At 42.0% G+C, this 27,059-nt stretch overlaps 1 protein-coding gene across 1 annotated transcript in view; it reads right to left on the bottom strand.

Moving 5' to 3' along the window:
* Positions 1-198: 198 nt before the first annotated feature.
* The window catches only part of LOC140145292 (nephrin-like), a gene marked incomplete at its 3' end in the record, with an annotated part of 107,117 nt that continues 80,256 nt past the window's right edge, over positions 199-27,059 (bottom strand). Inside the window, exons 15-17 of the mRNA XM_072167051.1 lie at positions 9,278-9,334; positions 946-990; positions 199-250 (exon numbers count right to left, since the gene is read on the bottom strand). Of these exons, the coding sequence (XP_072023152.1) occupies positions 199-250; positions 946-990; positions 9,278-9,334 (154 nt within the window). The remainder of the gene's footprint in view (positions 251-945; positions 991-9,277; positions 9,335-27,059) is intronic.

Below are 27,059 nucleotides of genomic sequence, written 5' to 3' on the forward strand. Positions count from 1 at the left end.
CTGTGTAAATTCACACTAAACTCTTTATACACGGCCATTGTATTGAGGTCACCACTAAAAGCTGTCGTTAGGTTAGCGAATCGTACCTGTTGAAAAGAGTGAAAACGCCCTCTAGCCAGTTCACGGGATACCGGAAACGGGTCAGCTACTATGATCCTATCAGACAGCAGTGATTTTTTTCACAGAAAGTCTACTAACTTGAATGGGAATGACGGTTTGAATATAATAGTAATGTCGTAATTAGGACTTGCTGTCAATAATACAAAGGAAATGCTTGACAGATATACAAGTAGTATTTGAAGTCACGAAAGTCTTAAAGGGCATTTCGTGATCCACAGCCTCATCCCCACTTTTCCCAAAAAAGTTGAGATTTTTACACCACTGGATACCTCTGGCTACATAATGTTTATGTACCAAATATTTCTTGCAGATTAATTCGTTTAGCAAAATATCGCCAAATTTGAATTTCGTTCTGGTGCACCAGAACGAAATTACAACACATTGTCTATGGAGCAGTGTAATACACATAATCATGCACAACTCGCAAACGCAGAATCGGAATCAACTGAAATTTTGGAAATAAGCTTTTTTCGTGGATATCTACTGAAAAATGTCATAAAAAGAGGATGCTAGGATCACGAAATCCTCCTTTAAAATGAATTTTAATGTTAAAATAAAATGTTAAAACGAATAGTTGCTTTATCTACGACTTTTCTGTGTCTTACACAGCAAAATTGGTCACCATTAACAGTCGAATAATTCGGAATTGGTTTTGATATGAGCAATTTGACTCCATAATAAACTTGGAGCTTGGAGTTTGAGGTCTGCCCAGTGGTGCCAATTGGATACATATACATGTACTATACTACACGTCAATAGGTATGTATGCGACTATCATCATGATCATTCTAAGCAGTCGGCATATCATATATGCGATAAAGTTACCTTTAAAGTTGGCGTTGTCATATGCTGAAGAATGAGATTGATCTTCTGTAAAAGAAAAGAAAATGACTCTACATGTTTCTTCGTCTTTGTCAGCACCTTAATTTTTATTTACAATTAACGGACAGAATACTATAAGGCGCAATACCTTTTAGTTAATTTATAAGGCTAATATTTATTATGAAAAACATTCTCTTTGAAGCTGTTAATCCCTGACGTATTCGGTACAAGTGATGCGTGTAGCACACGCAAAAATTATTCAGCATGTTCAGTCTGTGGGCATAAAGCGTTTGAGTGTGTGCCCCCCGAATTCCGATGTCTTCAAATGTAGCTGGTTGTTCTTGAATAACGTAAAAACTGCCATATCTTAAGTGTCAACACAAAGGAACTAGAGCAGAGAAAACGGGGGACCTACCCCCTATGCAATTTTGAGCTGTATAGCGCCCTCTGCAAGCGTTAAAAAATGAGGACGTCCTCGTTTTTGTGTGTGTCTGTAGTTTATAAGTGAAATGTCAAGTGGGTGTCCTCGTTCGTAGGTGAAAACGCACGCACACACCCCCACACCCTCCCCCCACACACACCCACAAAATCAAGACAAAGGACACCAATGTGCTTTACTTAACCATGAACTTCACTTTATTTTACTCCTTGGACTTCCAACTTGAATACTTGCTACCCTTTACTTATCTCTGACTTATCTCCTGAACTCTTTTTGCTGACATCTCAATACTTGGTGTGTCCATCATCACTCTGTATCACTGCCTGGTTTCGTGTGTGTACACGACGAACGCATTTGGCTTGAATTGGAGCTAAGTGCAACTTTCAAAATCCGACTTGAACCCACTCAAGCGCACATAACTCGACCAAATGATATCGTAGAGCAACAAAAGAGGTATCAAAATGCGCATGAGAAAGCTGCGCTTTATATAAATTAAATCAGTTTTTGCTATATATTTCAGTTCCCGATATATCTGACCATCTGTAATCGTTTCGATACTTTATGGATTGAGTTTATATGGTTGTGCTAAGCAGGGACAGTGGCTCAAGTGGGACTAAGCCATGCCAGTTAACACATCTTGGAAGAAGCTGCTGTACGTGTGGACACCCGAGCGATACATGATCACCTGCCAAGCCCCACGAACCTGAGATTATGGGGCAAGATCAATCTTGAATCCTGCCAACTATGCCATCACAGCAACTGTACACTGTTCCATATCCTAAATGGCTGCAACTTCGTATTGCAAAGTGGTCGATACAGCTGTCGACATGACCAAACCTTAAAGCCATAGCATCTGATGTGATGCTCTTCATCGATGAGGCTAACCAAAGGAATTCATGGTATGCCAGACAAAATACAAACTACATCGCTACTATCCCATTTCGCACTGCAGATGGTACAGCCTACAGAAACCCAGCCTTGTCTCTTCCAAAGAGGGAATGTACAAACATCTACAAAATGCAATAAATGACTGGGAAATCCTAATGGACGAAGAACAAAAACAAATAGTGTTCCCTCCCCAAATAGCAGCGACAGCTAAACGTCCTGACATTACCATCTACTCTGAAATGACTAGAACAGTAATTATAATTGAAATTACTGTTCCAATGGAGGAGAACCTGTCCAATACATATGCCAGAATTTCAGAAATATCAAGACCTTGTAGCTGAGTGCGAGAATAGATCAGAGGTTGGTGCACCCCCTACTTACCAATTGAAGTACATGTAGGAAGCAGGGGCTTTTACAATACCTCACTGAGCAAATACCTTGCAGCGTTGAGGGTTCGAAGTGGGAAGAGAACAATCATCATGGACACAGCCTTGCAGCGTTGGGGGTTCCAAGTGGGAAGAGAAAAATCATCATGGACACAGCCTCCAAGACTGCACTCAGAGCTAGCTAAGTTATTTGACTATGCCGTCAAAACAAAGCATTCAACCAGATACACCTAACTCCACCAATAAAGCACTTGCAGGGAAGAGGAACGATTGAGCGCTCAAAAAACCGGTCTCCTCCTCCAGACCCCTCTCATTCTCCTTATCCCCTGCTACCCTCTTCCTCCCTCCTCCCCCTCCCAAGACTTCTCACAGGAGGAAGCTACCTCCACTGTTTCTATGCCAATCTCCTTCTTCAAATAAAATTAGATGAAAATTCGTGAAAAAACCTTTATAGGCCTGTACTTATACTGTACATGTAATGTCATGTTACATATGTATACGTGGCGATTATCATTACACAGTAGTAACAGTACTCTAAACATATGGACCTGGCAGCCTTAATACATTCTGAAAGGCAAAATAAAACACCAAACTGAAACAAAGCCACCAGATTATTGTGAGAACAGGAAGGTTTTGAGACCTTTTTTGAAACTTGGCAGAGAAACAGCTGTACGGAGTTCAGATTAAACTGAAGTCCAGAGTGCAGGTGCGGTGAGAGAAAAACTCTTGTCGAAAGCTGATTGCAGGCCGTTAGGGTTGTATGTTGGTACAGAGAGACGTGTAGAGACCGTTGCAGAACGCAAGCCGGGACGAGTTTGGTTGTACAATGAAATTGATTGAATGAGATAACTTGGTCCATATCCATGCTCAGACATTCGAACACATAAAGCATGGTCTTATATAAAATTGAAGTTCTTGCAAATACTGGCTGGCATGGTCATACTTAGAAGCAGAGAAAAGTAATTTTGCACTCCAGTTCAGCAAGCGTTGTAATTACATGATGTATGTTGCATTAGTTCCTGCTGATAGTACATTCCCATAGTCTAGACGTGACAGCACAAGATATCGAACAACATGGTTGCATGTTTCATTATCAAGAAAGCGACGGACCGAGTAATATTGCGTAAGTGGCATGTGATGTTCTTTGACAATGAAGTTATCTGCGGTAAAGTACTCATACCATCATCAAAGATAACGCCCAGGTTTCTGACACTAGTGGAGGGGTGGACGATGTCATCTCCAATGCGAAGGCATATATCAGGCATCTGGCGTTTGAAGTGAGGTGATGATATAACCAAGAATTCCGTTTTGTCGTTGTTTAATTTCAAGAAATTTAATGTCATCCATGTTCTGATTTCTTTGATACAAGATGTTATTGATGACAAAGCAGTTTCAATTGATGATGGGTTAGATGGCTCAAAACTACAGAAGATCTGTATATCATCCGCGTACCTGTGGTATGAAAGCGAGTGGTTTTTGATGATCCTGCCTATTGGAATTGTATACACCATGAAACCTCGGGGCCCAAAATTGAGCCCTGAGGTCCATGAAGTCCATAGTCCATGGTCTTTGACATTGAGTAGACACCATTGTTCTACCTGTGAAATAGCACCTCAACCAGTCAAGAGCAATCCCAGTCACCCCGATCTCATACGACATTCTACTCAGCAGAAGATCGTGGTTCACCTTATCTAAAGCCGCACTGAGATCGAGACATAGACCGATTGTAAGGAATTCAGCATTGTCCAGTCTCTTTTCTCTCACTCTCTTACCCGCTCGCTTTTTTCCTCGCTTTCTCCATCGCCTACGAGTCTTTTTGGTCAGTTTAGAGTTATCCGGATGGTCATGGATATGGGTTAAACATGGCTGCTTCAACAAGTTTAAAGAGTCTAAGGTTACACATGTATCAGCAGTCAGTGGGCAAATAGCAGGGGCTATTTTAACGTGCCTCCTGGCAGTGAGATTAAAATTCCGTGCAGTGAGAATTCAAAATCCGTGCTTAAAATATTTCGATGCAATTCGACAAACTCAATAGGGTTGCTTTAAATATAGCACCTACCGTATGGTCACTTTAAGATTAAACCTTTAAAGTTTCAAAATTCTTGAAAACTCCAATTTTTAAAGGGCCTTATGCATATTATATGCATAGCTCCCCCACGCTTTGCTCTAAACAAGGTATGGCAGCTTTCCATTTGCTAACGTGCGTGCTATATGGGGTGGGTGCGCCAACGCTTGGAGATCGCAACAAAAAGACACAGGCCTAGATACCGGGGGTGATCCATTATTTTTTTATATGGGGATGGTCCATGCAATCATCCTCCCCATGTGGACCCCCTGTATGTGAGTTTCTGACAAAATTAACCTCATATTTGGCCATTTTATCCTACCTGAAATCTACGCCCATGTAAAAAAAGGAGGGTGAAATTAACCCAATTTTTAGCTCATTTTAGCATTAAAATGCTTTTTTTTTCGCGCTTCGCGCAGGTCAGCGAACTTCTTCAAAAATCAGAGATTATAGTTCCATCCTTTCTAAATTATATAAATCATCAATATGAGTGCTGGGTAAGCTCTACGGTCCGAATGTAAAAACTAGTGAGCTTGGGGCTCTACACCCTGGGAACCCGCCAGGGGCTTTGATACACGACTCCACCAGGGGATCTAAGGACACACCCCAACCAGTTTGAGCTCGCAACAATGATAACCTGTCAATAAAAAATACTAAGTAGTCCTATAATCCCTACAAGTGAGCAAAGTGTTGGACTGCAGAAATTTCCCCCTTAAAATCATTTTGTTGGGCCTTCGGCCAAATTGCTTTTTTTTAAATTCAATGTTAGGGTGAATTTTTTGTGAAAGTGGAAGAGTATTTTGTACTCATTTCGTGGGTGTTCTTTCTGTTTTCAAAAAGTAACAAAATAAGAACAAACAAGAGTATTTTGCAGGTTTGTTTGTAGATAAGGCTTAACGTTGCTTTATAACGGTCAAAAATGAGTCGCTTAAATGAGTGATGTTGTAAAAAAACTCGAAGGCTCCCCTATAACCAGGGGCGTAGCCAGGTTTTATTTTTGGAGGCTGAATTTGAATAATGGGACCTTTTTGGACCTTTTCTCAAATTTTGTACTTTTTGGACCAGAAAGTATAACAAAGAACCAGAATTTTTCGCTCGCTACGCTCGCAAATGGGCAAATTTGGATCTTGTTTGACAGAAAAAGCATAAAAAACTTGGACCGTTTTGACCTTTGGTGATTTTTTTTTTGGGGGGGGTATCCCTGCCTCCAACATCTCCTCCCCGCAAGCTTGTTGCCGCTGGTTGATCACCAATACTTTACATCGCCAACGTGCAGTGACTTTTTTCATCTAAAATAGCCAGATTGATTACCATAGTCCATATTGATTAGGTGATTGGAATGGCTATTGATGATAAGATGATCAGCAATAATTGATTCCAAATCAATACTAGATACTTGATCCCAAAAGTCAGTGGGTTGAAAACAAGTGCTCTGGTTATGTTGATGTATCAAACTGTAGGTACACAGTAAAACCAAAAATTAATCCAAAAATGCAGGAAAATGACAGCTTCCCCCTCCAAAAACCAGCCACAGCTCCATTCCAGGATGCTAGACAAAACATCACGCCAAGCTTCAAAGTGTGAAACCGACCCCGTCCGCTGCAATTTGATGGAACCCTTCAAAAACTCAGGAGCCTAGTGAGATCAGCTGTTAAGCGATGCACTGCAGACTTTATGCTCCCCTCCTTCCTGAAGTTCTTCAGCAGTTATATATGGTACAGTCCAATGCTGCTGCCTTGTTGGTCTTCATTGCTGCTATTGCTTCGACTACTTCTTAAAGAGTTGGGGGGGGAGGCTCAGTGATAATAGGAAGATCTTCAACAGCTGGTGCAGGAAGTTCTGATGCTGCTGTGTCACTGTCGTTGTTAAGGATCGAGGTAAAATATTCCTTCCATTCCTCAAGCAGTTCTTGGTCACTGGTTGGAGCTAATACATCTCTCTTTAATATCAGTTTATTTAGTTGTACAAGTCCATCTCTCTTTTTGACTTTCACCCCTTTCCTTGAGTTCTTCCCAGAAAGCGAGTGTATTATTTTCCAGCGAGTGTATGATTTTCCAGGCGGTGGTGTAATTCCCCATTTCGTCGGCCAGCTTCAGGTCTTCCATCTGCTCATCAGATTTAAAGAGTTGTTAAGGCTGGTGTTCAGGTTCCTCCATCTTTCTCTAGATTGACGTAACTTATCTAAACTTTGAAATATAGTACCACTTTTTAGCCTCATCCCTTTCAACATGGCAGTCCACATGGCTCTTGCTTTCCAATAACTTTCTTAACAACTTCACGGACCGCTGTTTCGAAGGTCTCATACCTAGCAGAGATGAGCGTGGCGCCATCCATGCTCAAGACCTGAAATCTATTTGATAGCTCCACCTGAAATTCCTTCTTTATATCAGGGTCTTGCAACTTCTTCCAGTTAAATTTTCGTCTCTTGCAAGGTTTTCCTTTGCTAGTTCGCAGACTGGCAGCTAGACGGATCCTCACAATACGATGATCGGAGTCCACTTCTACTGAGCTGTATGCTCCACAGTTGCGGAGAGAATTTACCCACTTGCTGTTTATTAGAATGTGATCTAACTGTGCATGGGTTGATCCACCTGGATGGGTCCAAATCCAGAGACGGTTCCTGGGTTGGGGGAATCTCATCTGGGCCGGTCTGAGATTGTACTCCTACCAAGTGTTGACCAGACGTTAACCATCGGTTGAATCATGGTAGCAGCATGGATCAATGACCCAAGGATGGGAAAGATGACTATCTGTTCCTATTCTGGCATTAAAATCGCCGAGGATGAGATGGATGTTGTTCCTTTTCATACCATCCAGGTGGTCAGATAGAGATGAATAGAATTCCTCCTTGTAAGGAAGATGTTGAACACTCAGTGGGTGCATATACAACAGTGATGCTAAGCTGAGGGTTACCGTGGAATTTTACAAATAATATTCTCTCGGAAACAGCTTCAACACTCTTAAGACATCTGTGAATGTTTTTGGACATGACCAGACCAACTCGTACGCGCCTTTGCTTGGTAGCAGAACTTAATATTAAAACCCATACGTATTCACTTATTGATACTTGCCTGCTGTATAAAGCGATAATATGCTGGCGGATATCGGTGACCAATTTACGGTACTACTATTATGAATAGCCTGGTGGCAATCGGAGTCATTCTATTCTACTTCAGTGCCAAGAGGTTAAGAAATTGACAATTTTGTTCCACATATACCTTACATCGTCGTCCGTATCACATACGGACGTATTTGCAAAATACACATTTCGAGAAAATCTAACTTGAAAATGCAGCATAATCTTGATTAAAACATTATTGTCGATTAAAACCAGATTAAAAGTAATGCAAATTATACCATATTTTCAAAAATATCAATGTTAAATAAAATACGTCAAAATGTGAAAAGGACTAATGACAATTTCGCCGTTCACATGACAAATACGTCGTGCAAACTACGTCACTATGTGAAACATTTGCGCAAATACGTCACTATATGAAAGGACAAAACAACACTTTTACCGTGTAATAACAAAGTCGCGCAAATACGTAGCGCAAATACGCCACTATGTGAAACGGCAAACTCTTCAAATTGCAGATACGATATACTGGGCTTACGGCAAATACGTCGTTATGTGATACAGACATTTTTGTCTTGCGAGATTCATTGACTTATTTTGCTGTGTAAATCCTAGGTAACGAAACATCCTAGAATGTGGAATCCTATCTTTATTTGAATTTATTTTATCAAACTGAACATTTTGACACCTCTTTTGTCAAAATCGGAGCACTATGATGTGTTTGAACCCCCAGAGCCAAAAAACGTGACCCTTTGACCTTTTCGTTAAGAGCTCAAGAACTACACATTTTCCTTGTGGAATAGGGGAATACATTAGCAGGTTGGACCCTGTGTAAAGTTCTATGACCTTTTCCCGCCAAAATCTTCTCCGCTTCAATTGCTATCAGGCGTTTGTGTGTAGCCCATGATTTCAAGTACCGAAGGTAAAATTGCAGCTTTGCAACCCCTAGACAGGGCTAGACATTATAGTAGTTTTGTCCTTTTTAAAAATTGCAATTATAGCAATATATTTTTAACATTGTTTTGACGATGTCACATATTCCTGTTCAGGAATTTTGATAGTTTGTATAATCGTGCACATCCGTACCACATACTTTATTGAAACTACACATTTTTAGAAAGATATTGACCAAACTGAAGGAACTCAATTAAAAGCAACATGTACAGAGGATTATTATTAGGACATTTTGTATAAAAAAACACATGACATTTGTTACAGCAAAACAGTTTCTTGACTCCTTTTTTTTAAAAATGAAAATGAACATTTTGAAGCACAATACTTGATCAAGCCTAGATACTATTGGGACCGATTCTAACTAATGCTTTGTTGTACTCTCCGTAAGGAGGAAATTATTAAAACGTAAAATATTCTAAAACTGTTCGTAGTATAAAGCATTATTACAAAAAAATAACGCTGAAGTGAATGATTGTTCACATCTCAGCCGTTGGTACACCAAACGGTAAATTATAGTCTCTTACCTACATTAGCCGCAGTATGTTTTTTCTCCTTATTTACTTGAGCATAGAGTGGTGTACCTGTAAAAATAAACGGGAATGACTAAATAGCATTGATCTTTTTTATTTTGACTTCTTGTTATCAAATCATGACGAGGCAAAAAAGTATGATACATCGGTTGCGACAGTGACAAAAAAAGGCATCGGTCTCGTGTGACCAACTCCTCTTATGAAGAAATGGTTTCATTAATATGTTAATATTGATATCACTACGTCATACATCATTTATTTAGTAGAGCAACCGCGCTAATGTTCCGTGACCAGATCGGTGTAACAAATATTTGAAAGTGTTTCTGACTTGTTGCCTGAAGGATGCTGAGCAAAAATTCTTTAAACCAATACAATAAACTGCACTCTTCAAAGTTCACGTAATTGTAGGTAGTGGTCAATCAAGGGTCAAAAGTCGATACATATTCCAATCATGTTGTACAATTATTTATCTGGTCATCATTGTCATAAGGGAAATATATAGTTTAACATGTTTAATGGCTGTATCTGCAAAGTTTATGGGCATAAACGTGTCAAAAGTCAAAGTACTTTGCACTAGGGCCATTTTACTAATACAGTTCACATTGTCCAATTGAAATTGGACAATTTTACCGTATTAATAAATTGACCCCAGTCAAATGGGTGTTGACCTTTGACACGTATTGACAACTAAACTTCGCAGATAGAGCAAATTATTCCTTGGTTCACCTCAGCTCAAGTTCGGTTGTTACATCGGTGCTTTAATCGCGGTTGCGCTACGATTGTAGGTCAACGTACACAAGATACACATTGTATTTGTGTCTTGAGAACCCATACCCATTCCCCAGGCTTTTTTCTTAATACGGACATCTGCAGTCGTGGAATTTTCCGACCGCAGGATGAGAACGGGTACGGGTTCACATGCATGCGCACCTATACCTCACTATCATACTTCAGGCGATCCAATGTATGTATATTTTAGTATTCCTTTAAGGCCAGTCGAAAATATTAACATACTTTTCAACAGGATTGGGATATTTTTCAATTTTGACCCCCTGTTTAACCTTAAATTGACCCCTACCAATAATTGCCAGAACATTTTGAAGAGGCAGCCCAAGCCAAGTTGTTCAGCATCCTTCAGGCAAGTCAAAAACATTTTCGATTTGGTCACGGAACATTACCGCTGCTCCTCTGCTAAATGAACCTCAATGCACACCCATGTATATAAGCACCCACCACCATGATATCATAGTATACCACGAACTACTCCTTTTTCACGGGGAGACACCTTATCCCGGTGTCGAGAAGCTGAAAATTACCTTTTACCAGCATTTTGACACTTTTTGCCAATTCTTTCCATCTATGCTGGATTTTGGGTACTATATTCTGTCCCATTTGGATGCTCCTACCTACACTACTCTATATTTCATCCTTTTCTATTTTTTCATCCTTCTATCTGTCTACCTTCTCTACCTTGAAACTTCCTTTCGCAACACAGCTGGTTAGGAAAGGTGAGCCAAATTAGGCCTGGGTGCTTAATCTCGCCGATTAACTCTGCGGCGTGCCTGGAACCCAAGCCGCAGACCCACGCCGATGCGCCTATGCTGAGAAATAAAATACTGTTGCGATATGCACTAACAAAATGTGTGTCTGCCCGATGAAAAGCCATGTTCAGTCACCCGTTCATCGGCTTGATCGGCCCAACTCCTACATTTATCGCAACCGGCTTATAACACTTGACAACAATACCCTTACAAATTAGTGTCCTTGAGTGCGTTGATTCTTTGCCGGATTATATCGACTGATCCGCAAATTGCTCACGGTGAGTAAACTCAAGTAAGTACTACAATAAACATTAATATAAAGGTTTTGAGTAATGAATGGCAAACCGTAGAGCAAGAAGATGGCAAGATGTTGCGAACTCGATGCCCATAACTGCTCGCGAATTCGCAACCAGGGATATGCCCACACTATATTAATTCATCGGCGTGCTGCGGCTTGAAACTGCAAGGCGCAGGAGACCAATCGAAATGCTCCGAGAGGACACAGAGGTAATCACTGTTCATCTCACTAAATGGCTACTCCTGTATGCGAAGAGACAGAACCGATGACAGTGGTTGGGGTGGCTGCCTAATATACCATACATACATACATACATACATACATACACAATCCTTTTATAAAGCGCCGTTACATCTAGACCACAGCGCATAAACAAATTCAAAGCATAAACACAATAACAACTAGAAGGCTATATATCTGTACACAAATACGGCTATACCCGCATGTTATCGGTGTACCCAAACTTACAGTCCTTATTTGCTGAGGACTTAAAATAAACAAAATTATAAAAAGTCGCCCAATAGGGCAGAAAGTCCAAGTCACAAGCTTTAATTGAATGTAGGTTGCACTGTCGTAGCACTTAAAATAAAGAAATTGTAAAAAGTCCACTCCCAGGGGAGTCGTCTCTCTTACTCTCCATAGGTTGCTGTTGTCAGTCTCTCTTACTCACAGTGAGGCTATGGAATATGATTAGGGGGGGAAACTATTCCAGAGGGAGTATGTAAATTAAATGGAACAGCCATTTCAGAGGGAGTATGTAAATTAAATGGGACAGCCTTTTGGGGGGACATTTCAGAGGGAGTATGTAAATTAAATGGAACAGCCAATGGGTATGTAATTAAACTGGAACAGCCTTAACGCTTCACGCTGGTATTTCCAATTATGATATAATACGATCTGTCTGTTTAGTCCTACGTGTGTGGGGTGGATGGGTGTGTGGGTGTTAGTAACAATATAATTCTCAGGAGCTATCTGTGTACATATTCTGAGCACGGAAGCTGCTTTCTTCGATGAAAAACGGCCCGCCCTTTGTTTTAACATTTGGGGCCCTGGGGCCCATAATATTTGAATTATGAGGCCCATGTACATAATTATGTTGAAGTATAATTCTCTAGTGCTATCAGTAGACTCAAGCTGGCCACTGTAGCTACTTTATTTACTGAGTATAACGGCCGGCCCTATGTTTTAGCGTTTGGGGCCCTGGGGCCAATATTATGTGATATATGGGGCTCATATGTACATATAACAATGTAATTCTCAGGTGCAATCTGTGTACAAACTCTGAGCCATAAAGCTGCTTTATATGATGAGAAACTGCCGGCCCTTTGTTTTAACATTTAGGGCCCTGGGGCCCAATATATATGACTTATGGGGCTCATGTACATATGTTAAAGTATGATTCACAAGTGCTATCAGTAGACTCAAGCTGGGCATTGTAGCTGCTTTATTTACTGAGTAACGGCCGGCCCTATGTTTTAGCGTTTGGGGCCCTGGGGCCCATATTATGTGACATATGGGAGTTATATATACATATGACAATATAATACTAAACGACCTCTCTGTGTACCAAATCTGAACCCTGTAGCTACTTTATTTGCTGAGAAACGGCCGGCCCTTTGTTTTAACATTAGGGCCCCTGGGGCCCCCAGCCTTGTACATCTGGGGCCAAAATGGGCAAAAGGCACATCTACAACTTAGGGCCCATACATATGACACATATGAGCCCTAGTGATCTTGTACTTTTAGAGCTAGGCTTGTCAATCTGTTGCACCATATTTTAACATTTGGGCCCCTGGGGCCCATAATATATAACATATGGGGCTCTTGTATATTTGTAAATATAGAGCACCCCTAGGGTTATCAGACTACCAACTCAGGGCTCTGAGGCTGCTTCATGTGATGAGAAATGGCGTGCTTTGTATTTTCACATTTGGGCCCCTGGGGCCCGTGACCTTTGACCTCTGGGGCCAAGATGGGCAAAAGGCACTTCTACGGGGTAGGGCCCATAAGTGTACCACATATGGGCCCTGGGGCCCTTGTAGTTTTAGCGCTAGCCTTGACAGAATGATGTGTTTGATAGGAGGAGAAGGAGGAGAAGGAGGAGAAGGAGATGAAACCACAGGATGGCAATATACCCGTCCATGCTTCGCATGCGGGTATAACTAGAAGGCTATATATTTGTACACAAATACGGCTATACCCGCATGTTATCGGTGTACCCAAACTTACAGTCCTTACAGTCCCCACAAAAAGTGAAAGTCCAAGTCACAAGCTTTAATTTAATGTAGGTTGCACTCTCGTAGCACTTAAAATAAAGAAATTGTAAATAGTCCCCTTCTAGGGAGTCGTCTCTCTTACTCTCCATAGGTTGCTGTTGTCAGTATCTCTTACTCACAGTGAGGCTATGCAATATGATTAGGGGGAAACTATTCCAGAGGGAGTATGTAAATTAAATGGAACAGCCATTTCAGAGGGAGGTTGTAAATTATACGGAACAGCCTTTTTGGGGCCATTTCAGAGGGCGTATGTAAATTAAATGGAACAGCCAATGGGTATGTAATTTAACTGGAACAGCCTTAACGCTTCACGCTGGTATTTCCAAGGCAATTATGATATAATACGATCTGTCTGTTTAGTCCTACGTGTGTGGGGTGGATGGGTGTGTGGGTGTTAGTATCAATATAATTCTCAGGTGCTATCTGTGTACATATTCTGAGCCCGGAAGCTGCTTTCTTTGATGAGAAACGGCCGGCCCTTTGTTTTAACATTTGGGGCCCTGGGGCCCATAATATTTGACTTATGAGGCCCATGTACATAATTATGTTGAAGTATAATTCTCTAGTGCTATCAGTAGACTCAACCTGGCCACTGTAGCTACTTTATTTACTGAGTAACGGCCGGCCCTATGTTTTAGCGTTTGGGGCCTTGGGGCCAATATTGTGTGATATATGGGGCTCATATGTACATATAACAATGTAATTCTCAGGTGCAATCTGTGTACAAACTCTGAGCCCTAAAGCTGCTTTATATGATGAGAAACGGCCGGCCCTTTGTTTTAACATTTGGGGCCCTGGGGCCCAATATATATGACTTATGGGGCTCATGTACATATGTTAAAGTATGATTCTCAAATGCTATCAGTAGACTCAAGCTGGGCATTGTAGCTGCTTTATTTACTGAGTAACGGCCGGCCCTATATTTTAGCGTTTTGGGGCCCTGGGCCCATATTATGTGACATATGGGGGTTATATATACATATGACAATATAATACTAAAAGACCTATCTGTGTACCAAATCTGAACCCTGTAGCTACTTTATTTGCTGAGAAACGGCCGGCCCTTTGTTTTGACATTAGGGCCCCTGGGGCCCCCAGCCTTGTACATCTGGGGCCAAAATGGGCAAAAGGCACATCTACAACTTAGGGCCCACACATATGCCACATATGAGCCCTAATGATCTTGTACTTTTAGAGCTAGGCTTGTCAATCTGTTGCACCATATTTTAACATTTGGGCCCCTGGGGCCCATAATATATAACACATGGGGCTCTTGAATATTTGTAAATATAGAGTACCCCTAGGGCTATCAGTGTACCAACTCAGGGCCCTGAGGCTGCTTCATTTGATGAGAAATGGCGTGCTTTGTATTTTCACAATTGGGCCCCTGGGGCCCATGACCTTTGACCTCTGGGGCCAAGATGGGCAAAAGGCACTTCTACGGGGTAGGGCCCATAAGTGTACCACATATGGGCCCCAGGGCCTTTGTAGTTTTAGCGCTAGCCTTGACAGAATGATGTGTTTGATGGAGAAGGAGAAGGAGATGAAACTAGAAGGCTATATATTTGTACACAAATACGGCTATACCCGCATGTTATCGGTGTAGCCAAACTTATAGTCCTTATTTGCTGAGGACTTAAAATAAAGAAATTGTAAAAAGTCGTCCAATTGGGCAGAAAATGTGTAAAAAGTGAAAGTCCAAGTCACAAGCTTTAATTGAATGTAGGTTGCACTGTCGTAGCACTTAAAATAAAGAAATTGTAAAAAGTCCCTCCCAGGAGTCGTCTCTCTTAATCTCCATAGGTTTGTGTTGTCAGTCTCTCTTACTCACAGTGAGGCTATGCAATATGATTACGGGGAAACTATTCCAGAGGGAGTATGTAAATTAAATGGAACAGCCATTTCAGAGGGAGTATGTAAATTAAACGGAACAGCCTTTTTGGGGACATTTCAGAGGGAGTATGTAAATTAAATGAAACAGCCAATGGGTATGTAATTTAACTGGAACAGCCTTAACGCTTCACGCTGGTATTTCCAATTATGATATAATACGATATGTCTGTTTAGTCCTACGTGTGTGTGGTGGAAGGGTGTGTGGGTGTTAGTAACAATATAATTCTCAGGTGCTATCTGTGTACAAATTCTGAGCCCGGAAGCTGCTTTCTTTGATGAGAAACGGCCCGCCCTTTGTTTTAACATTTGGGGCCCTGGGGCCCATAATATTTGACTTATGAGGCCCATGTACATAATTATGTTGAAGTATAATTCTCAAGTGCTATCAGTAGACTCAAGTTGGGCAGTGTAGCTGCTTTATTTATTGAGTAACGGCCGGCCCTATGTTTTAGCGTTTGGAGCCCTGGGCCCATATTATGTGACATATGGGGCTCATATGTACATATAACTATATAATTCTCAGGTGCAATATGTGTACAAACTCTGAGCCATGAAGCTGCTTTATTTGATGAGAAACGGCCGGCCCTTTGTTTTAACATTTGGGGCCCTGGGGCCCATAACATTTGACTTATGGGGCTCATGTACATATGTTGAAGTATAGTTCTCAAGTACTATCAGAAAACTCAAGCTGGGCACTGTAGCTGCTTTATTTACTGAGTAACGGCCGGCCCTATGTTTTAGCTTTTGGGGCCCTGGGGCCCATATTATGTGACATATGGGGGTTATATATACATATGACAATATAATACTAAAGACCTATATGTGTACCAAATCTGAACCCTGTAGATACTTTATTTGCTGAGAAACGGCCGGCCCTTCGTTTTAACATTTAGGCCCCTGGGGCCCCTAGCCTTGTACATATGGGGCCAAAATGGGCAAAAGGCACATCTACAACTTAGGGCCCATACATATGCCACATATGAGCCCTAGTCATCTTATACTTATAGAGCTAGGCTTGTCAATCTGTTGCACCATATTTTAACATTTGGGCCCCTGGGGCCAATAATATATAACATATGGGGCTCTTGTATATTTGTAAATATAGAGTACCCCTAGGGCTATCAGTGTACCAACTCAGGGCCCTGAGGCTGCTTCATTTGATGAGAAACGGCGTGCTTTGTATTTTTCACATTTGGGCCCCTGGGGCCCGTGACCTTGACCTCTGGGGCCAAGATGGGCAAAAGGCACTTCTACGGGGTAGGGCCCATAAGTGTACCACATATGGGACCTGGGGCCCTTGTAGTTTTAGCGCTAGCCTTGACAGAATGTTGTGTTTGATGGGAGAAGGAGGAGGAGAAGAAACCACAGGATGGGAAGATACCCTGCATGCTATTGCATGCGGGTATAACTAGAAGGCTATATATTTGTACACAAATACGGCTATACCCGCATATTGGCGGTGTACACAAACTTACAGTCCTTATTTACTAAGGACTTAGGTTGCTGTTGTCAGTCTCTCTAATTCACAGTGAAGCTATGCAATTAATTTGATGGATTGAAATTCACAATACGCAATTTGATTAGGGGAAAGCTATTCCAGAGGGAGTATGTAAATTTAATGGAACAGCCATTTCAGAGGGAGTATGTAAATTAAACGGAACAGCCTTTTTTGTGGCCATTTCTGAGGGAGTATGTAACTTAAATGGAACAGCCAGTGGGTATGTAATTTAACTGGAACAGCCAGTGGGTATGTAATTTAACTGGAACAGCCTTAACGCTTCACGCTGGTATTTCCAATTATGATATAATACGATCTGTCTGTTTAGTCCTACGTGTGTGGGGTGGATGGGTGTGTGAGTGTTAGTAATATAATTATTCTCAGGTGCTATCTGTGTACAAATTTTGGGCCCGGAAGCTGCTTTCTTTGATGAGAAACGGCCCGCCCTTTGTTTTAACATTTGGGGCCCTGGGGCCCATAATATTTGACTTATAAGGCCCATGTACATAATTATGCTGAAGTATAATTCTCTAGTGCTATCAGTTGACTCAAGCTGGCCAATGTAGCTACTTTATTTACTGAGTAACGGCCGGCCCAATGTTTTAGCGTTTGGGGCCCTGGGGCCAATATTATGTGATATATGGGGCTCATGTGTACATATAACAATGTAATTCTCAGGTGCAAATATGTGTACAAACTCTGAGCCCTATAGCTGCTTTATATGATGAGAAACGGCCAGGCCTTTGTTTTAACATTTGGGGCCCTGGGGCCCAATATATATGACTTATGGGGCTCATGTACATATGTTGAAGTATGATTTTCAAGTGCTATCAGTATACTCAAGCTGGGCATTGTAGCTGCTTTATTTACTGAGTAACGACCAGCCCTATGTTTTAGCGTTTGGGGCCCTGGGGCCCATATTATGTGATATATGGGGATTATATATACATATGACAATATAATACTAAAGACCTATCTGTGTACCAAATCTGAACCACGTAGCTACTTTATTTGCTGAGAAACGGCCGGCCCTTTGTTTTAAAATTTGGGCCCCTGGGGCCCCCAGCCTTGTACATCTGGGGCCAAAATGGGCAAAAGGCACATCTACAACTTTGGGCCCATACATGTGCCACATATGAGCCCTAGTGATCTTGTACTTTTAGAGCTAGGCTTGTCAATCTGTTGCACCATATTTTAACATTTGGGCCCCTGGGGCCCATAATATATAACATATGGGGCTCTTGTATATTTGTAAATATAGAGTACCCCTAGGGCTATCAGTGTATCAACTCAGGGCCCTGAGGCTGCTTCATTTGATAAGAAATGGCGTGCTTTGTATTTTCACATTTAGGCCCCTGGGGCCCGTGACCTTTGACCTCTGGGGCCAAGATGGGCAAAAGGCACTTCTACGGGGTAAGGCCCATAAGTGTACCACATATGGGCCCCAGGGCCTTTGTAGTTTTAGCGCTAGCCTTGACAGAATGATGTGTTTGATGGAGAAGGAGGAGGAGGAGGAGGAGGAAAAAAAGAAGAAACCCAACTAGAAGGCTATATATTTGTACACAAATACGGCTATACCCGCATGTTATCGGTCTACCCAAACTTACAGTCCTTATTATTTTGCTGAGGACTTAAAATAAAGAAATTATAAAAAGTCGCCCAATTGGACGGAAAATGTGTAAAAAGTGAAAGTCCAAGTCACAAGCTTTAATTTAATGTAGGTTGCACTCTCGTAGCACTTAAAATAAAGAAATTGTAAAAAGTCCCCTACCAGAGGAGGCGTCTCTCTTACTCTCCATAGGTTGCTGTTGTCAGTCTCTCTTATTCACAGTGAGGCTATGCAATATGATTAGGGGAAAACTATTCCAGAGGGAGTATGTAAATTAAATGGAACAGCCATTTCAGAGGGAGTATGTAAATTAAACGGAACAGCCTATTTTGGGGCCATTACAGAGGGAGTGTGTAAATTAAATGGAACAGCCAATGGGTATGTAATTTAACTGGAATAGCCTTAACGTTGATTATTCTCTGTGGATCTGTTTAGTCCTACGTGTATGGGGTGGGTGTTAGTAACAATATAATGTGCAATCTGTGTACAAACTCTGAGCCCTGAAGCTGCTTAATTTGATGAGAAACGATCGGCCCTTTGTTTTAACATTTGGGACCCTGGGCCCATAGTATTTGACTTATGAGGCTCATGAACATATATTGACGTATAATTCTCTGGTGCTCTCAGTAGACTCAAGCCGGGCACTGTAGCTGCTTTATTTACTGAGTAACGGCCGGCCCTATGTTTTAGCGTTTGGGGCCCTGTGCCCATATTATGTGACATATGGGGCCCATATGTATATATAACAATGTAATTCTCAGGTGCATTCTGTGTACAAACTCTGAGCCCTGAAGCTGCTTTATTTGATGAGAAACGGCCGGCCCTTTGTTTTAACATTTGAGCCCCTGGGGCCCTTAGCCTTGTACATCTGGGGCCAAAATGGGCAAAAGGCACATCTACAACTTAGGGCCCATACATATGCCACTTATGAGCCCTGTGATCTTGTACTTTTTGAGCTAGGCTTGTCAATCTGTTGCACCATATTTTAACATTTGGGCCCTTGGGGCCCACAATATATAACATATGGGGCTCTTGTATATTTGTAAATATAGAGTACCCCTAGGGCTATTAGTGTTCCAACTCAGGGCCCTGAGGCTGCTTCATTTGATGAGAAACGGCCTGCTTTGTATTTTAACATTTGGGCCCCTGGGGCCCGTGACCTTTGACCTCTGGGGCCAAGATGGGCAAAAGGCACTTCTACGGGGCAGGGCCCATAAGTGTACCACATATGGGCCCCATGGCCTTTGTAGTTTTAACGCTAGCCTTGACAGAATGTTGTGTTTGATGGAGGAGGAGGAGAAGATGAAACCCAAGGATGGCAATATACCCGTCCATGCTTCGCATGCGGGTATAATAGAAGGCTATATATTTGTACACAAATACGGCTATACCCGCATGTTATCGGTATACCCAAACTTACAGCCTCCTTATTTGCTGAGGACGTAAAATAAAGAAATTGTAAAAAGTCGCCCAATTGGGCAGAAAATGTGTAAAAAGTGAAACTCCAAGTCACAAGCTTTAATTGAATGTAGGTTGCACTCTCGTAGCACTTAAAATAAAGAAATTGTAAAAAGTCCCCTCCCAGGGAGGCGTCTCTCTTACTCTCCATAGGTTGCTGTTTTCAGTCTCTCTTAATCACAGTGAGGCTATGCAATATGATTAGGGGAAAACTATTCCAGAGGGAGTATGTAAATTAAATGGAACAGTCATTTCAGAGGGAGTATGTAAATTAAACGGAACAGCCTATTTTGGGGCCATTTCAGAGGGAGTGTGTAAATTAAATGGAACAGCCAATGGGTATGTAATTTAACTGGAATAGCCTTAACGTTGATGTCATCTATATTATAATTACACTATTCTCTGTGGATCTGTTTAGTCCTACGTGTATGGGGTGGGTGTTAGTAACAATATAATTCTCAGGTGCAATCTGTGTACAAACTCTGAGCCCTGAAGCTGCTTAATTTGATGAGAAAAGACCGGCTCTTTGTTTTAACATTTGGGGCCCTGGGTCCCATAGTATTTGACTAATATGAGGCTCATGAACATATATTGAAGTATAATTCTCTGGTGCTCTCAGTAGACTCAAGCTGGGCACTGTAGCTGCTTTATTTACTGAGTAACGGCCGGCCCTATGTTTTAGCGTTTGGGGCCCTGGGGCCCATATTATGTGACATATGGGGCCCATATGTATATATAACAATGTAATTCTCAGGTGCAATCTGTGTACAAACTCTGAGCCCTGAAGCTGCTTTATTTGATGAGAAACGGTCGGCCCTTTGTTTTAAGATTTGGGGCCCTGGGGCCCATAATATTTGACTTATGGGGCTCATTTACATATGTTGAAGTATAATTCTCAAGTGTTATCAGTACACTCAAGCTGGGCATTGTAGCTGCTATATTTACTGAGTAACGGCCGGCCCTATGTTTTAGCGTTTGGGGCCCTGGTGCCCATATTGTGTGACATGTAGGACTTATATATACATATGACAATATAATACTAAAGACCTATCTGTGTACTAAATCTGAACCCTGTAGCTACTTTATTTGCTGAGAAATGGCCGGCCCTTTGTTTTAACATTTGAGCCCCTGGGGCCCCTAGCCTTGTACATCTGGGGCCAAAATGGACAAAAGGCACATATGCCACTTATGAGCCCTAGTGCCCTTATAGTTTTACAGCTAGCCTTGTCAATCTTTTGCCCCTTATTTTAACATTTGGGGCCCTGGGGCCCATAATATATGACATATGGGGCTCATGTAAACTTGTATATATAGAGTACCCCTGGGGCTATCAGTGTACCAACTCAGGGCCCTGAGGCTGCTTCATTTGACGAGAAACGGCATGCTTTGTATTTTACATTTGGGCCCCTGGGGCCCGTGACCTTTGACCTCTGGGGCCAAGATGGGCAAAAGGCACTTCTACGGGGTAGGGCCAATGCGTGTACCACATATGGGCCCTGGGGCCTTTGTAGTTTTAGCGCTAGCCTTGACAGAATGATGTGTTTGATAGGAAAAGAAGGAGAACTAGAAGGCTATATATTTGTACACAAATACGGCTATACCCGCATGTTATCGGTGTACCCAAACTTACAGTCCTTTTTTGCTGAGGACTTAAAATAAAGAAATTGTATGTGTAAAAGTGAAAGTCCAAGTCACAAGCTTTAATTGAATGTAGGTTGCACTGTCGTAGCACTTAAAATAAAGAAATTGTAAAAAGTCCCCCCAGGGGAGTCGTCTCTCTTACTCTCTAGAGGTTGCTGTTGTCAGTCTCTCTTACTCAGGTAGTATGTAATGGAACAGCCATTTCAGAGGGAGTATGTAAATTAAACGGAACAGCCTTTTGGATGCCATTTCAGAGGGAGTATGTAAATTAAATGGAACAGCCAATGGGTATGTAATTTAACTGGAACAGCCTTAACGCTTCACGCTGGTATTTCCAATTATGATATAATACGATCTGTCTGTTTAGTCCTACGTGTGTGGGGTGGAGGGGTGCGTGCGTGGGTGTTAGTAACAATATAATTCTCAGGTACTATCTGTGTACAAATTGCTGAGGACTTAAAATATAGAAATTGTAAACAGTCGCCCAATTGGGTGGAAAATGTGTAAAAATTGAAAGTCCAAGTCACAAGCTTTAATTTAATGCAGGTTGCACTCTCGTAGCACTTAAAATAAAGAACTTGTAAAAAGTCCCCTGCCAGGGGAGTTGTCTCTCCATAGATTGCTGTTGTCAGTCTCTCTTATTCACAGTGAGGCTATGCAATATGATATGGGGAAAACTATTCTAGAGGGAGTATGTAAATTAAATGGAACAGCCATTTTAGTGGGAGTATGTAAATTAAACGGAACAGCCTATTTTGGGACCATTTCAGAGGGAGTATGTAAATTAAATAGAACAGCCAATGGGTATGTAATTTAACTGGAACAGCCTTAACGCTTCACGCTGGTATTTCCAATTATTATATTAATAATTATAATACGGATATGTCTGTTTAGTCCTACGTGTGTAGGGTGGGGAGGGGGGTGTATGTGGGTGTTAATAACAATATAATTCTCAGGTGCTACTGTGTACAAATTCTGAGCCAGAAGCTGCTTTATTTGATGAGAAACGGCCGGCCCTTTGTTTTTTAACATTTGGGGCCATGGGCCCATAATATTTGTCTATTGCTATCAGTAGACTCAGGCTGGGCACTGTAGCTGCTTTATTTACTGAGTAACGGCCGGCCCTATGTTTCAGCGTTTGGGGCCCTGGGGCCCATATAATGTAATATATGGGGCTCACATGTACATATAACAATGTGATTTTCAGGTGCAATCTGTGTACTAACTCTGAGCCCTAAAGCTGCTTTATTTACAGAGTAACAGCCGGCCCTATGTTTTAGCGTTTGGGGCCCTGGGGCCCATATAATGTAATATATGGGGCTCACATGTACATATAACAATGTGATTTTCAGGTGCAATCTGTGTACTAACTCTGAGCCCTAAAGCTGCTTTATTTACAGAGTAACGGCCGGCCCTATGTTTTAGTGTTTGGGGCCCTGGGGCCCATATAATGTAATATATGGGGCTCACATGTACATATAACAATGTGATTTTCAGGTGCAATCTGTGTACTAACTCTGAGCCTTAAAGCTGCTTTATTTACAGAGTAACGACTGGCCCTATGTTTTAGCGTTTGGGGCCCAGGGGCCCATATTATGTGACATATGGGGTACATATATACATATGACAATATAATACTGAAAACCTATCTGTGTACCAAATCTGAGCCCTGTAGCTACTTTATTTGCTGAGAAACGGCCGGCCCTTTGTTTTAACATTTGGGCCCCTGGGGCCTCTAGCCTTGTACATCTTGGGCCAAAATGGGCAAAAGGCACATCTACAATGTAGGGCTTATACATGTGCAACATATGAGCCCTAGTGCCCTTGTAGCTTTAGAGCTAGGCTTGTCAATCTGATGCCCCATATTTTTAACATTTGGGGCCCTGGGGCCCATAATATATAACATATGGGGCTCATGTATACTTGTATTTATAGAGTACCCCTGGGGCTATCAGTGTACCAACTCACGGCCCTGAGGCTGCTTCATCTGATGAGAAACGGCATGGTTTGTGTCTTTACATTTGGGCCCCTGGGGCCCGTGACCTTTGACCTCTGGGGCCAAGATGGGCAAAAGGCACATCTACGGGGGGGCCCATAAGTGTACCACATATGGGCCCTGGGGCCCTTGTAGTTTTAGCGCTAGCCTTGACAGAATGATGTGTTTGATAGGAGAAGGAGGAGAAGGAGATGGAGAAGGAGAAGGAGAACTAGAAGGCTATATATTTGTACACAAATACGGCTATACCCGCATGTTATCGGTGTACCCAAACTTAAAGTCCTTATTTGCTCCACTCTCGTGCAAATAAAGAACTTGTAAAAAGTCCCCTCCCAGGGGAGTTGTCTCTCCATAGATTGGCGTTGTCAGTCTCTCTTATTCACAGTGATGCTATACAATATGATTAGGGGAAAACTATTCCAGAGGGAGTATGTAAATTAAATGGAACAGCCATTTCAGAGGGAGTATGTAAATTAAACGGAACAGCCTATTTTGGGACCATTTCAGAGGGAGTATGTAAATTAAATGGAACAGCCAATGGGTATGTAATTTAACTGGAACAGCCTTAAGGCTTCACGCTGGTATTTCCAATTATTATATTTATAATTATAATACGGATATGTCTGTTTAGTCCTACGTGTGTGAGGAGGGTATTGGGGTGTTAGTAACAATATAATTCTCAGGTGCTACTGTGTACAAATTCTGAGCCCGGAAGCTGCTTTATTTGATGAGAAACGGCCGGCCCTTTGTTTTAACATTTGGGGCCCTGGGGCCCATAATATTTGACTTATGAGGTCCGTGGACATATGTTGAAGTTTAATTCTCTAGTGCTATCAGTAGACTCAAGCTGGGCACTGTAGCTGCTTTATTTACTGAGTAACGGCCGGCCCTATGTTTTAGCGTTTGGGGCCCTGGGCCCATATAATGTAATATATGGGGCTCACATATACATATAACAATGTGATTTTAAGATGCAATATGTGTACTGACTCTGAGCCCTAAAGCTGCTTTATTTACAGAGTAACAGCCGGCCCTATGTTTTAGCGTTTGGGGCCTAGGGGCCCATATTATGTGACATATGGGGTTCATATATACATATGACAATATAATACTGAAGACCTATCTGTGTACCAAATCTGAGCCCTGTAGCTACCTTATTTACTGAGAAAGAGCCGGCCCTTTGTTTTAACATTTGGGGCCCTGGGGCCCATAATATTTGACTTATGAGATCCATGACATATGTTAAAGTTTAATTCTCTAGTGCTATCAGTAGACTCAAGCTGGGCACTGTAGCTGCTTTATTTACTGAGTAACGGCCGGCCCTATGTTTTAGCGTTTGGGGCCTTGGGGCCCATATAATGTAATATATGGGGCTCACATATACATATAACAATGTAATTTTAAGATGCAATATGTGTACTGACTCTGAGCCCTAAAGCTGCTTTATTTACAGAGTAACGGCCGGCCCTATGTTTTAGCGTTTGGGGCCTAGGGGCCCATATTATGTGACATATGGGGTTCATATATACATATGACAATATAATACTAAAGACCTATCTGTGTACCAAATCTGAGCCCTGTAGCTACCTTATTTACTGAGAAACGGCCGGCCCTTTGTTTTAACCTTTGGGCCCCTGGGGCCTCTAGCCTTGTACATCTGGGGCCAAAATGGGCAAAAGGTACATCTACAATTTAGGGCTTATACATGTGCAACATATGAGCCCTAGTGCCCTTGGAGCTTTAGAGCTAGGCTTGTCAATCTGTTGCCCCTTATTTTTAACATTTGGCCCCTGGGGCCCATAATATATAACATATGGGGCTCATGTATATTTGTATTTATAGAGTACCCCTGGGGCTATCAGTGTACCAATTCACGGCCCTGAGCTTGCTCCATCTGATGAGAAACGGCATGGTTTGTGTTTTTACATTTGGGCCCCTGGGGCCCGTGACCTTGACCTCTGGGGCCGGATGGGCAAAGGCACATCTACAGGGGTAGGGCCCATAAGTGTACCACATATGGACCCTGGGGCCCTTGTAGTTTTAGCGCTAGCCTTGACAGAATGATGTGTTTGATAGGAGGAGAAGGAGAAGGAGGAGAAGGAGATGGAGAAGAAACCACAGAATGGGAAGATACCCTGCATGCGCTGCATGCGGGTATAACTAGAAGGTTTTATATTTGTACACAAATACGGCTATACCCGCATGTTATCAGTGTACCCAAACTTACAGTCCTTATTTGCTGAGGACTTAAAATAAAGAAATTGTAAAAAGTCGCCCAATTGGCCAGAAAATGTGTAAAAGTGAAAGTCCAAGTCCTTTAATTGAATGTAGGTTGCACTGTCGTAGCACTTAAAATAAAGAAAGTGTAAAGTCCCCTCCCAGGGGAGTCGTCTCTCTTACTCTCCATATGTTGCTGTTGTCAGTCTCTCTTACTCACAGTGAGGCTATGCAATATGATTAGGGGGAAACTATTCCAGAGGGAGTATGTAAATTAAATGGAACAGCCATTTCAGAGGGAGTATGTAAATTAAACGAAACAGCCTATTTTGGGCCATTTCAGAGGGAGTATGTAAATTAAATGGAACAGCCAATGGGTATGTAATTTAACTGGAACAGCCATAACGCTTCACGCTGGTATTTCCTATTATGATATAATACGATCTGTCTGTTTAGTCCTACGTGTATGGGGTTGAGGGGTGTGTGGGTGTTATTAACAATATACTTCTCATGTGCTATCTGTGTACAAATTCTGAGCCCGGAAGCGGCTTTCTTTGATGAGAAACGGCCCGCCCTTTGTTTAAACATTTGGGGCCCTGGGGCCCATAATATTTGACTTATGAGGCCCATGTACATAATTATGTTGAAGTATAATTCTCTAGTGCTATCAGTAAACTCAAGCTGGCCACTGTAGCTACTTTATTTACTGAGTAACGGCCGGCCCTATGTTTTAGCGTTTGGGGCCCTGGGGCCAATATTATGTGATATATGGGGCTCATATGTACATATAACAATGTAATTATCAGGTGCAATCTGTGTACAAACTCTGAGCCACAAAGCTGCTTTATATGATGAGAAACGGCCGGCCCTTTGTTTTAACATTTGGGGCCCTGGGGCCCAATATATATGACTTATGGGGCAATGTACATATGTTGAAGTATGATTCTCAAGTGCTATCAGTAGACTCAAGCTGGGCATTGTAGCTGCTATATTTACTGAGTAACGGCCGGCCCTATGTTTTAGCGTTTGGGGCCCTGGGGCCCATATTATGTGACATATGGGAGTTATATAAACATATGACAATATAATACTAAAGACCTATCTGTGTACCAAATCTGAGCCATGTAGCTACTTTATTTGCTGAGAAACGGCCGGCCCTTTGTTTTAACATTTGGGCCCCTGGGGCCCCTAGCCTTGTACATCTTGGGCCAAAATGGGCAAAAGGCACATCTACAACTTAGGGCCCATACATATGCAACTTATGAGCCCTAGTGATCTTGCACATTTAGAGCTAGGCTTGTCAATCTGTTGCACCATATTTTAACATTTGGGCCCTTGGGGCCCACAAT

The sequence above is a fragment of the Amphiura filiformis genome, unplaced genomic scaffold (genome assembly GCF_039555335.1).
Source record: "Amphiura filiformis unplaced genomic scaffold, Afil_fr2py scaffold_200, whole genome shotgun sequence".
NCBI classification, from domain to species: domain Eukaryota; kingdom Metazoa; phylum Echinodermata; class Ophiuroidea; order Amphilepidida; family Amphiuridae; genus Amphiura; species Amphiura filiformis.